We start from the raw sequence: 12,545 nt of genomic DNA, 5'->3' as shown, positions 1-12,545 counted from the left end.
ACAGAGAGGGGTAAAGAATGGAAAATGTAAGGGGGGCTGTGGACTGACATGACGGTACATGTCTCACTCCCCAATCTATGTGTTTCTTATTGTTACTAGAGATGTGGGGATTGGACCTGCACCATTTCCTTGTAATGACCCTTTTCAGGTGTCTCCTCCCACTCATTTGCATAGACAGCCACCGGCACATGGACGCTGTTAGAACGCCTTGTTGTGGGACACATTATGGAAACATAGAATAGTTTGTTGTGTGGGATTAGATGTTGGATGGAGAAGAACGCGGATACGCAGAGCGCCATTTCCAGTCTGTAATGCCGCCATCCTGATTCCTGCACCCTTTAGGCAAAAACTGGAAAACCGACCTGATCACCAACAGAGAGTACGATACGGAACGGCGAGCGTTGTCATTCAAGATGGACGCCTTCCACACCTTCACATTAGTTCAGGACTTGCACCTTAACATGCCGTACGAGTCCTGGGAACTGTCACCCAACGGGCCGAACGAGGTGTCCCTCAGCATCGCCTGCGCCTTCACAGACATCCTCATTGAAATAAAGGTAAAAGCAGCGTGTCCCTAAGTCACCTCCATACAGGGTCTTTAGATTGTAAGCTCTTGCACCCACTTATTTTCTCACACATTTGTGCCTTTGTTTTTTTTTAATCTTATTACTGGTTAATACAGGAAGAGTAGAAAAAGTTTTCTTCCCAAAAAAATGCTGCTCATTTTCTTTGTTGCATATCCCGATTGGTTGTATAGGGTGAGCGAGTAGTATCATCCGTGAATACACCGGTAGGAGTGTGGCCACATTGTTCCCGCTGCTCGGGGCTTTTGCCTTTATTTCCACATTTATAAGGTTGAAGCTCAATTATTACACATTTCCAATATCAGGATATCACAGGTGCAGACATTGATCACATACTGTATGTCCCAGCCGCAAGGCTCCAGGTAGTGACATTGTGTAATTAACATTTACTGTGCATGAATACAATCCACAGCACAAACCCCCCAAGACCGCCATTGGTCAGAGAATGAACGACCGTATCAGTTATTGTGGGGAACAGATGCTTGAGGGACCAGGGATAACAGAAACATTTCTATGATGTAGGACGACCAGTGTAGACTGACCTCAGTATCTAACACGGACAGCGACCTATCCTCCGTCATGGGGAAGTGGATGACCCCCCTGTGCCTTCAGTCAGCAATGAGAAGAGCCGGACTGAACGTCTTTCCTGCTGAGGACTCTGGGAAATATGTCAGTGTAAATAAGAAGGTAGGTGCGCCGTCTTTGTAAATAAGCATGCAGACGTAATAAAAACAGGGACTCTCACCCTCAGACATCATCTCATCACACCATCGGTGTTAGCTGCTCTAATCACACCCCAGATCACAGGCATCAGGTGTAGTCACTAAACAGACTGCAACTCCATGCAACAGAAGCAACTAGCTTACTACAGAGAGAGAACAAATACTATGTCATTGTAATAAAACAACCTCCACATCTGCGATACAACACGACACGGCCCCGACTGCGATACAACACGAAACGGCCCCGACTGCGATACGATACGACACGACACGCCCCCGACTGCGATACAACACGACACACTCATCTGTGATACAACAGAATACACCCATAATACATCTTCCAGTCATTCCGGTTCATTTTGACAATAATGGACAAACAATGTTACAATGGAGATGTTGTGGCTATAACACACCTGGCTGACACATTTCTGAGGCCAGTATCAGTGGCGGAACAACAAATTTTGCGCCCACCCACCCCAGTTAAGACACCCCCCTGGGGAGCGGGCAGGGGGGTCCATGCGGCACTGGTGTACCTGTGGCGCTGTCTAGAAGCCGCGGTGAGAGGGGTCCCTGCAGTGTCTTAGAAATAACTAGTCTAGCGATATCCGCACCGCCGCCCGGCGTATAGCGCTAGACTAAATTATTTCCAAGACACTGCAGGGACCCCTCTCACTGCGGCTTCTAGACAGCGCCACAGGTACACCCGCACAGACCGCCCTGCCCGCACCACGCTGCACCCACAAGGAGTGTGGAGCTGAGGGCGTAACAATAGCGCCCGTAGTTCCCCAGGCGCCCACACTTAGTCAGCGCCTCCCCGCCGTTGCGGTGCTATAGTTCAGCCACTGGCCGGTATAAATTACGGGGAGGTTACGATCTCTAGGAATACAGCTCTCTTTTCTTAGTCAGATCTTAATCTATGTTCTCGATGGGCAGCAGATTCGTACAACCCTCTACAAAGCTTTCCAAACCAAAATGGGCTGCGCCAGGCCAGTGACACCGTGGTAAGATTGCGCCAGGCCAGTGACACCGTGGTAAGATTGCGCCAGGCCAGTGACACGGCGCTAAGATTGCACCAGGATTGAGAACCAGATAATTGCCCTCGCTCCATTTATCAGACTGTCACCTTCATCCAGATATACCTTCCCATCACCATTGGTAATGAGACCCACTACAGATGTCACCTTCATCCCGATATACCTTCCCGTCACCATTGGTAATGAGACCCACTACAGATGTCACCTTCATCCCGATATACCTTCCCGTCACCATTGGTAATGAGACCCACTACAGATGTCACCTTCATCCCGATATACCTTCCCGTCACCATTGGTAATGAGACCCACTACAGATGTCACCTTCATCCCGATATACCTTCCCGTCACCATTGGTAATGAGACCCACTACAGATGTCACCTTCATCCCGATATACCTTCCCGTCACCATTGGTAATGAGACCCACTACAGATGTCACCTTCATCCCGATATACCTTCCCGTCACCATTGGTAATGAGACCCACTACAGAGGTCACCTTCATCCCGATATACCTTCCCGTCACCATTGGTAATGAGACCCACTACAGAGGTCACCTTCATCCCGATATACCTTCCCGTCACCATTGGTAATGAGACCCACTACAGATGTCACCTTCATCCCGATATACCTTCCCGTCACCATTGGTAATGAGACCCACTACAGATGTCACCTTCATCCCGATATACCTTCCCGTCACCATTGGTAATGAGACACACAACAATGTGATGCTCCCCCAGAGGTAATACGCTGAATTACATACATTGCTGCCGCTTTAGCCCAGGACGTGTCTCTCGCTCTTCTCCCCCTCTGCCGGGTGCTGGTGGTATCTCCCCCTTCTGCCGCTCAAGTCCCACTGCCCGCCGTAAGTATAAAGGCACATATTACCAGGGCACCTGTCTACACTACGCTGACAACGAAGCCTAAGGTACATTGTCAGCGTAGCGTCCTGCTAATACACAAGTATCCTTTGCTCTTACAAATGTTCCTGCTGCAGCTGTTCCACGCTCCGGCGGCTGCCGCTGAATAGGACCGACAGAATCTCGCGAGAACTACCGACCTCTTGCGAGAATTCCCCTGTACTTGACTCCTGGCAAAGCCGCCGGGCAAGTGGATGGGCCGCTCAGACTGCGGCACCCGGGCCTGAGGTTCCCCACCCCTGGCCTAAAGCATGGCAAGCGGACGCAGTACACGGATAGTGTCCATGTCGGCTTACGTAGAAATTTGAAAAAAAAAAAAAAAAAAACCAACAACATTGAAACTCATGTCGACTGTTTGATTGTCAACGCCTTCGCATGTGTCACCCCTATGAGGCACACCCCACACTGCAGCAGCTCCGTCCGTGGTGGGGAATTGCTGCATCTGTGGTCCTGAGTCTCCGTCTGTGTGCCGGCAGAATGAAGACGCGGAGAGAATGGCGTACAAGGAAATGGCGTTCCTGTCTCAGTCTTTTACCTTCGGCTGGAGCAAATGGAACCAGTCCTGCGGCTGTGACCACATCGTGGTGAAGGTGTGTATTATCTGGGATATAATGTACTATAGCCAATAGATTATCACATACGCCAAGGGTAGCCAACTCCAGTCCTCACGCGCTACCAACAGTGCATGTTTTCCAGATCTCCTCACAGAAATCACAAGTGAAGTAATTCGCTCCACCTGTGGATCTTTTAAAATGTGTTAGTGAGTAATGAGTGCACCTGCGAGGTGAGCTGGAAAATGTGGACTGTTGGCAGCTCTAGTGGATTGGAGATGGCTACCACTGACATACGCTCTATAGTGAGACTGGGCAGCACGCTGATGGTGACCCTGTGGATTTCAATTCAACACGAGGAAAGGCATTACAATGGTAGTGGTGTTTCCCTACTGCACAAGTTCTCAAACTCAGTCCTCAGAATCCCACACAGTGCATAGTTTCCAGGTCTCCTCACAGAATCACAGGTGACATAATTAGCTCCACCTGTTGATCTTTTAAAATGTGTCAGTGAGTAATGAGTGCACCTGTCGGGTGACCTGGAAAACATGAATTGTTCGGGGTTCTGGGGACCGAATTTGAGAACCACTGCCCTACTGGAATCCTAAAAGGTCATACATGATGCAGAGCAGATTGTCGCATTACTACCATTACAGTGTACATAAAGCTAACGTACCATATAACTAGGGCACTGTCCCTAGCTAGAGCAGAAAGTAGACATTTTATTGAAGCTTCTGTGACATCACTGCCCCCTAGTGGGTGTAGGAACCCAATATACATTACATAGAAATAGACAGCAGATCAGAACCACTTGGCCCATCAATCCTGTCACACGGATGCAGATAGAGAAGCACCTCCCTCCTAACATTAGCGCTGGCTGCAATATGGTGACTATACACATTAGACCAGAGATTAACAACCACCGTCCAAGTAACACTAACAGTCCAGGTTTTCTGGATTTACGTACAATTCAGGTCTCCGTCCTGTCACATGGATGCAGATAGAGAAGCACCTCCCTCCTAACACAAACAGTCCAGATTTTCTGGATATGCCTACCTTAGCCCTAATGTATAAAATAGTACATTTCCTATTTAACCACCTCTTTTAAAGTATGGACATAAAACTGGGCACACATTTGATCCTCAGCTGATCAGGTCATATTAATGGTCCTGATCTGCACCCAGCCCCCACAATAAGTGACCCCCCAATCATGCACAGGTGAGTGGGCTTTGCTCAAGTATGTGTAAAGTAAATCTTGATCTCTAGGTGAAGGAACCCCACGATCCTCTGGCCGGTCAGGAATGGTCCCTGTACATGCTGAGCACACAGAGGACCCAACGCCTGAGCCTATCAGAATCCAGCGAGGAGTTCTCAGAGGAGCTTTACGAGGGCAGCGAGTTCCACTCCACGCTTTATCATATGCTCAGAGATTACTGCAGTCCCGAAGCCACGGAGAAGCTGAAACACTGCCACCATCTGTTCGTGGACTGCGCTTACCAGCTGCTAAACATGACCAAGGTGCTGACGTACTCATAAACACGACTTTATTCCAGAATAAATATCACATCCATCCACATTCAGGTAGAGAACACGGACCCAATGTTCCCTCTCCATTTATACTAGACCTATAGGTGTTCCTTCAGCACCTGCATCATGTCCTTTATGACTGGTGAATATATATTTTATTAAATACAAATAAAATGTTAAAACCTGATTAATCCAGCAGTAATCCGGATGATTGTACAGGCCAGAGCCGCAAACTGTATAAAAGTAATAAAATGTCCCAAGTCCTTTTCTCCGTCATACTGGAGGGGGGGCGTTGTGGTGGAGCTCCGTATAGGGCCACAGCAGTTGTTGGACGGAACTCCACGAGACCCCAGTCCCAACGGGTGCCCCTTCTACCGGTTTCTGGAAGGACAGTCCAGTCAGGAAGCTGGCCAGCGAGATGAGCAGGAAGGCGGTGATGACGGACACCAGAAGGGGCTTGTTGGAGTTGGAAAATGAGGTTTTCAGGCCTGACGTCCAAGCCCAAAGTCTGCCGCCGCTGTAAGAGAAGCAGAAGTGGAAATTACCATCGCTCAAAGAGGTATAAACGGGGTAATTATCCAAAAGGAGGTATAAAGGGGGTAATCTGTATAACAGGAATCTGCAGTGCTGCAGTCTAGTATCAGACCTGTATCGTGCAATATCAGCTGGTTTAGAGACTCCAAATAAACTATCATTTATACAATACACACTGAAACCAGCAACAGAAATGGCTTTTGTACCCTTTATGTAAAGTGGACTAAAAAGGGGATATTCCGATCAGATTGCTGAGCTGCTAATTTGCAGAGCCCTGTAAACGGGCAGAGAGAAATTCCACCTTGTGCATGGCCTGCAAAAATGTCAGATTGTCGATTAGCTGCAAATCCATCCGCAGCCGCTCACTATTCTATCCGCCCCCCCCCCCCAGTTAAAATGTATACACTCCAGTGTAAAAAAAAAATATTATTACACCAATATCATAAAACGTTAATGTATGAGCACCAGTTACTTACAAGGATTGCGGCTGCGCTGGGGGATGGGCTTTCTGGAGCAGACTGCATCTCCTCATGGTCTCCTTCACTTCCACCTCCTCCGGTAATTCCAAGTTGGGCTCATCCCTGTAACACAAAGCAATGTCACAAACATACGTTTCACCGCAACTTGTCATTCTGATTTCTCCATCAGTTAACAGGCTTCAGCCCAGTCTACCTGCACGTGTTTCTTCCCCCTAGCCCCTGCTCCCACGTGTCTGTCACCCCCCTCCACTGCCCCACACATCTGCCCCCCTCCCCAGCCCCTGCTCCCACACATCTGCCCCCCCTCCCCAGCCCCTGCTCCCACACATCTGCCCCACACCCAGCCCCTACCCCCCTGTCCAGTGCTTCCCCTATCCACATAAAAAAGTTTTTTTTTGTAAAAACAACCTTTTGACCAGAACCTATTGTAACATTACCATAAATTCATTTATTGCGAGGTGGTCAGACATAGCCGGTAACATTGCAGTTAGGAGAGGATTGGCTGCTATTTTCTCTCTTTAAGCTCCTAAACCGCTGTTCAGTGTCAGGAAGTGCAATTGGTCTATGTGAGATACACGGAACCCGCTGGCATTGTACAGGGATTATACTACGCCCCACTGCTGCGCCCTGGACAGGGATTATACTACGCCCCACTGCTGCGCCCTGGACAGGGATTTTACTACGCCCCACTGCTGCGCCCTGGACAGGGATTTTACTACGCCCCACTGCTGCGCCCTGGACAGGGATTTTACTACGCCCCACTGCTGCGCCCTGGACAGGGATTTTACTACGCCCCACTGCTGCGCCCTGGACAGGGATTTTGCTGCGCCCCACTGCTGCGCCCTGGACAGGGATTTTGCTGCGCCCTGGACAGGGATTTTACTACGCCCCACTGCTGCGCCCTGGACAGGGATTTTACTACGCCCCACTGCTGCGCCCTGGACAGGGATTTTGCTGCGCCCTGGACAGGGATTTTACTACGCCCCACTGCTGCGCCCTGGACAGGGATTTTACTACGCCCCACTGCTGCGCCCTGGACAGGGATTTTACTACGCCCTGGACAGGGATTTTACTACGCCCCACTGCTGCGCCCCGGACAGGGATTTTACTACGCCCCACTGCTGCGCCCCGGACAGGGATTTTACTACGCCCCACTGCTGCGCCCCGGACAGGGATTTTACTACGCCCCACTGCTGCGCCCCGGACAGGGATTTTACTACGCCCCACTGCTGCGCCCCGGACAGGGATTTTACTACGCCCCACTGCTGCGCCCCGGACAGGGATTTTACTACGCCCCACTGCTGCGCCCCGGACAGGGATTTTACTACGCCCCACTGCTGCGCCCCGGACAGGGATTTTACTACGCCCCACTGCTGCGCCCCGGACAGGGATTTTACTACGCCCCACTGCTGCGCCCCGGACAGGGATTTTACTACGCCCCACTGCTGCGCCCCGGACAGGGATTTTACTACGCCCCACTGCTGCGCCCCGGACAGGGATTTTACTACGCCCCACTGCTGCGCCCCGGACAGGGATTTTACTACGCCCCACTGCTGCGCCCCGGACAGGGATTTTACTACGCCCCACTGCTGCGCCCCGGACAGGGATTTTACTACGCCCCACTGCTGCGCCCCGGACAGGGATTTTACTACGCCCCACTGCTGCGCCCTGGACAGGGATTTTACTACGCCCCACTGCTGCGCCCTGGACAGGGATTTTACTACGCCCTGGACAGGGATTTTGCTGCGCCCCACTGCTGCGCCCTGGACAGGGATTTTGCTGCGCCCTGGACAGGGATTTTACTACGCCCCGGACAGGGATTTTACTACGCCCCGGACAGGGATTTTACTACGCCCCACTGCTGCGCCCTGGACAGGGATTTTACTACGCCCCACTGCTGCGCCCTGGACAGGGATTTTACTACGCCCCACTGCTGCGCCCTGGACAGGGATTTTACTACGCCCCACTGCTGCGCCCTGGACAGGGATTTTACTACGCCCCACTGCTGCGCCCTGGACAGGGATTTTACTACGCCCCACTGCTGCGCCCTGGACAGGGATTTTACTACGCCCCACTGCTGCGCCCTGGACAGGGATTATACTACGCCCCACTGCTGGGCCCTGGACAGGGATTATACTACGCCCCACTGCTGGGCCCTGGACAGGGATTATACTACGCCCCACTGCTGGGCCCTGGACAGGGATTATACTACGCCCCACTGCTGGGCCCTGGACAGGGATTATACTACGCCCCACTGCTGGGCCCTGGACAGGGATTATACTACGCCCCACTGCTGGGCCCTGGACAGGGATTATACTACGCCCCACTGCTGGGCCCTGGACAGGGATTATACTACGCCCCACTGCTGCGCCCTGGACAGGGCTTATACTATGCCCCACTGCTGCGCCCTGGACAGGGATTATACTACGCCCCACTGCTGCGCCCTGGACAGGGCTTATACTACGCACCCATTGCTGTGCCCTGGACAGGATTATACGCCCCCGTTGGTTGTTGGGTTTTCCAGGTCACTGTGGACAGAACATCTGGAACTTACTCTTTTATAGAATTCTCTTCATTTGTCTCCGTTCGGGCGTAATTATCCACAAACCGCTGCAGTGTTGGGCGAATATCATTCTGTCTGGATCCCACCAGCTTCCTGTGAAATGGGAGACATCGTCGTTAGTACAGGAAATGGGGACACTCGCAGACCCCGCGGGCGTGTGGGTAAAAGCAGGATAAATTAGGTGATACAACAGTTAGGCGTCGGTATAAATTGGTCTAGAAAAAGGAATCTCACCAACTGTTTGACCGCTTGTGTAACTTTCCATCAAGTTTGTCTCCTCCAAACAGGTCCTACATGTGGGATAAAATACAAATCATCACACAAACACATACACAGCTGTTCTGTATCAGGTCTTAGCAACATGGTCTGTAATGCACCAGGAGTTACCACCACTTCAATACGATATGTGGCTACTGATAGCTCATGTGCTATCCACACTATCTACAGCCCTCTATAGAAAACACTCTTCAGGTGTCTATACTTAGCAGTGTGAGCAATACAGGTGGGAGTAGGGGAGGTGTGAGGGTGTACCAGTGTGAGCAGTACAGGTAGGGAGTAGGGGAGGTGTGAGGGTGCACCAGTGTGAGCAGTACAGGTAGGGAGTAGGGGAGGTGTGAGGGTGCACCAGTGTGAGCAGTACAGGTAGGGAGTAGGGGAGGTGTGAGGGTGCACCAGTGTGAGCAGTACAGGTAGGGAGTAGGGGAGGTGTGAGGGTGTACCAGTGTGAGTAGTACAGGTGGGAGTAGGGGAGGTGTGAGAGTGTACCAGTGTGAGGAGTACAGGTGGGAGTAGGGGAGGTGTGAGGGTGTACCAGTGTGAGTAGTACAGGTAGGGAGTAGGGGAGGTGTGAGGGTGCACCAGTGTGAGCAGTACAGGTAGGGAGTAGGGGAGGTGTGAGGGTGCACCAGTGTGAGCAGTACAGGTAGGGAGTAGGGGAGGTGTGAGTGTACCAGTGTGAGCAGTACAGGTGGGAGTAGGGTAGGTGTGAGAGTGTACCAGTGTGAGGAGTACAGGTGGGAGTAGGGGAGGTGTGAGGGTGTACCAGTGTGAGCAGTACAGGTGGGAGTAGGGGAGGTGTGAGAGTGTACCAGTGTGAGCAGTACAGGTGGGAGTAGGGGAGGTGTGAGAGTGTACCAGTGTGAGGAGTACAGGTGGGAGTAGGGGAGGTGTGAGGGTGTACCAGTGTGAGTAGTACAGGTGGGAGTAGGGGAGGTGTGAGGGTGTACCAGTGTGAGTAGTACAGGTGGGAGTAGGGGAGGTGTGAGGGTGTACCAGTGTGAGTAGTACAGGTGGCAGTAGGAGAGGTGTGAGGGTGTACCAGTGTGAGTAGTACAGGTGGTAGTAGGGGAGGTGTGAGGGTGTAGTAGGGGAGGTGTGAGGGTGTACCAGTGTGAGTAGTACAGGTGGTAGTAGGAGAGGTGTGAGGGTGTACCAGTGTGAGTAGTACAGGTGGCAGTAGGGGAGGTGTGAGGGTGTACCAGCAGTGTGAGTAGTACAGGTGGGAGTAGGGGAGGTGTGAGGGTGTACCAGTGTGAGTAGTACAGGTGGCAGTAGGAGAGGTGTGAGGGTGTACCAGTGTGAGTAGTACAGGTGGCAGTAGGGGAGGTGTGAGGGTGTACCAGCAGTGTGAGTAGTACAGGTGGGAGTACAGGTGGGAGTAGGGGAGGTGTGAGGGTGTACCAGTGTGAGTAGTACAGGTGGTAGTAGGAGAGGTGTGAGGGTGTACCAGTGTGAGTAGTACAGGTGGGAGTAGGGGAGGTGTGAGGGTGTACCAGTGTAAGTAGTACAGGTGGGAGTAGGGGAGGTGTGAGGGCGTACCAGTGTGAGCAGTGCAGGTGGGAGTAGGGGAGGTGTGAGGGCGTACCAGTGTGAGTAGTACAGGTAGGAGTAGGGGAGGTGTGAGGGTGTACCAGTGTGAGCAGTACAGGTGGGAGTAGGGGAGGTGGGAGGGTGTACCAGTGTGAGTAGTACAGGTGGGAGTAGGGGAGGTGTGAGGGTGTACCAGTGTGAGTAGTACAGGTGGCAGTAGGAGAGGTGTGAGGGTGTACCAGTGTGAGTAGTACAGGTGGCAGTAAGGGAGGTGTGAGGGTGTACCAGTGTGAGTAGTACAGGTGGGAGTAGGGGAGGTGTGAGGGTGTACCAGTGAGTAGTACAGGTGGTAGTAGGGGAGGTGTGAGGGTGTACCAGTGTGAGTAGTACAGGTGGTAGTAGGAGAGGTGTGAGGGTGTACCAGTGTGAGCAGTACAGGTGGGAGTAGGGGAGGTGTGAGGGTGTACCAGTGTGAGTAGTACAGGTGGCAGTAGGGGAGGTGTGAGGGTGTACCAGCAGTGTGAGTAGTACAGGTGGGAGTAGGGTAGGTGTGAGGGCGTACCAGTGTGAGTAGTACAGGTGGGAGTAGGGGAGGTGTGAGGGTGTACCAGTGTGAGTAGTACAGGTGGCAGTAGGAGAGGTGTGAGGGTGTACCAGTGTGAGTAGTACAGGTGGTAGTAGGGGAGGTGTGAGGGTGTAGTAGGGGAGGTGTGAGGGTGTACCAGTGTGAGTAGTACAGGTGGTAGTAGGAGAGGTGTGAGGGTGTACCAGTGTGAGTAGTACAGGTGGCAGTAGGGGAGGTGTGAGGGTGTACCAGCAGTGTGAGTAGTACAGGTGGGAGTAGGGGAGGTGTGAGGGTGTACCAGTGTGAGTAGTACAGGTGGCAGTAGGAGAGGTGTGAGGGTGTACCAGTGTGAGTAGTACAGGTGGCAGTAGGGGAGGTGTGAGGGTGTACCAGCAGTGTGAGTAGTACAGGTGGGAGTACAGGTGGGAGTAGGGGAGGTGTGAGGGTGTACCAGTGTGAGTAGTACAGGTGGTAGTAGGAGAGGTGTGAGGGTGTACCAGTGTGAGTAGTACAGGTGGGAGTAGGGGAGGTGTGAGGGTGTACCAGTGTAAGTAGTACAGGTGGGAGTAGGGGAGGTGTGAGGGCGTACCAGTGTGAGCAGTGCAGGTGGGAGTAGGGGAGGTGTGAGGGCGTACCAGTGTGAGTAGGACAGGTAGGAGTAGGGGAGGTGTGAGGGTGTACCAGTGTGAGTAGTACAGGTAGGAGTAGGGGAGGTGTGAGGGTGTACCAGTGTGAGCAGTACAGGTGGGAGTAGGGGAGGTGGGAGGGTGTACCAGTGTGAGTAGTACAGGTGGGAGTAGGGGAGGTGTGAGGGTGTACCAGTGTGAGTAGTACAGGTGGCAGTAGGAGAGGTGTGAGGGTGTACCAGTGTGAGTAGTACAGGTGGCAGTAAGGGAGGTGTGAGGGTGTACCAGTGTGAGTAGTACAGGTGGGAGTAGGGGAGGTGTGAGGGTGTACCAGTGAGTAGTACAGGTGGTAGTAGGGGAGGTGTGAGGGTGTACCAGTGTGAGTAGTACAGGTGGTAGTAGGAGAGGTGTGAGGGTGTACCAGTGTGAGCAGTACAGGTGGGAGTAGGGGAGGTGTGAGGGTGTACCAGTGTGAGTAGTACAGGTGGCAGTAGGGGAGGTGTGAGGGTGTACCAGCAGTGTGAGTAGTACAGGTGGGAGTAGGGTAGGTGTGAGGGCGTACCAGTGTGAGTAGTACAGGTGGGAGTAGGGGAGGTGTGAGGGTGTACCAGTGTGAGTAGTACAGGTGGCAGTAG

General features: G+C 52.4%; 2 protein-coding genes across 3 annotated transcripts in view; one reads left to right on the top strand and one right to left on the bottom strand.

Moving 5' to 3' along the window:
- DNAI7 (dynein axonemal intermediate chain 7) overlaps positions 1–5,919 on the top strand; it is a 43,730-nt gene extending 37,811 nt beyond the window's left edge. The window contains exons 12-15 of one of the 2 annotated variants that reach the window (XM_083180817.1): positions 343–557; positions 1,107–1,271; positions 3,733–3,846; positions 5,074–5,919. In XM_083180817.1, coding sequence (XP_083036943.1) covers positions 343–557; positions 1,107–1,271; positions 3,733–3,846; positions 5,074–5,343 — 764 coding nt within the window. In that variant the 3' untranslated portion in view covers positions 5,344–5,919. Of the gene's footprint in view, positions 1–342; positions 558–996; positions 1,272–3,732; positions 3,847–5,073 lie in introns of those variants that run through there. The other variant, XM_083180818.1, reaches the window with a different exon arrangement.
- The window catches only part of IRAG2 (inositol 1,4,5-triphosphate receptor associated 2), a 54,881-nt gene continuing 47,665 nt past the window's right edge, over positions 5,330–12,545 (bottom strand). Inside the window, exons 36-39 of the mRNA XM_083180824.1 lie at positions 9,145–9,200; positions 8,902–9,003; positions 6,345–6,449; positions 5,330–5,851 (exon numbers count right to left, since the gene is read on the bottom strand). Of these exons, the coding sequence (XP_083036950.1) occupies positions 5,608–5,851; positions 6,345–6,449; positions 8,902–9,003; positions 9,145–9,200 (507 nt within the window). The 3' untranslated portion in view covers positions 5,330–5,607. The remainder of the gene's footprint in view (positions 5,852–6,344; positions 6,450–8,901; positions 9,004–9,144; positions 9,201–12,545) is intronic.

Source organism: Crinia signifera, chromosome 4, assembly GCF_055691185.1.
Source record: "Crinia signifera chromosome 4, ASM5569118v1, whole genome shotgun sequence".
Classification (NCBI taxonomy): Eukaryota; Metazoa; Chordata; class Amphibia; order Anura; family Myobatrachidae; genus Crinia; species Crinia signifera.
Note: the sequence above shows the minus strand (reverse complement) of the source record. Positions and strands in the feature narration are given on the sequence as shown.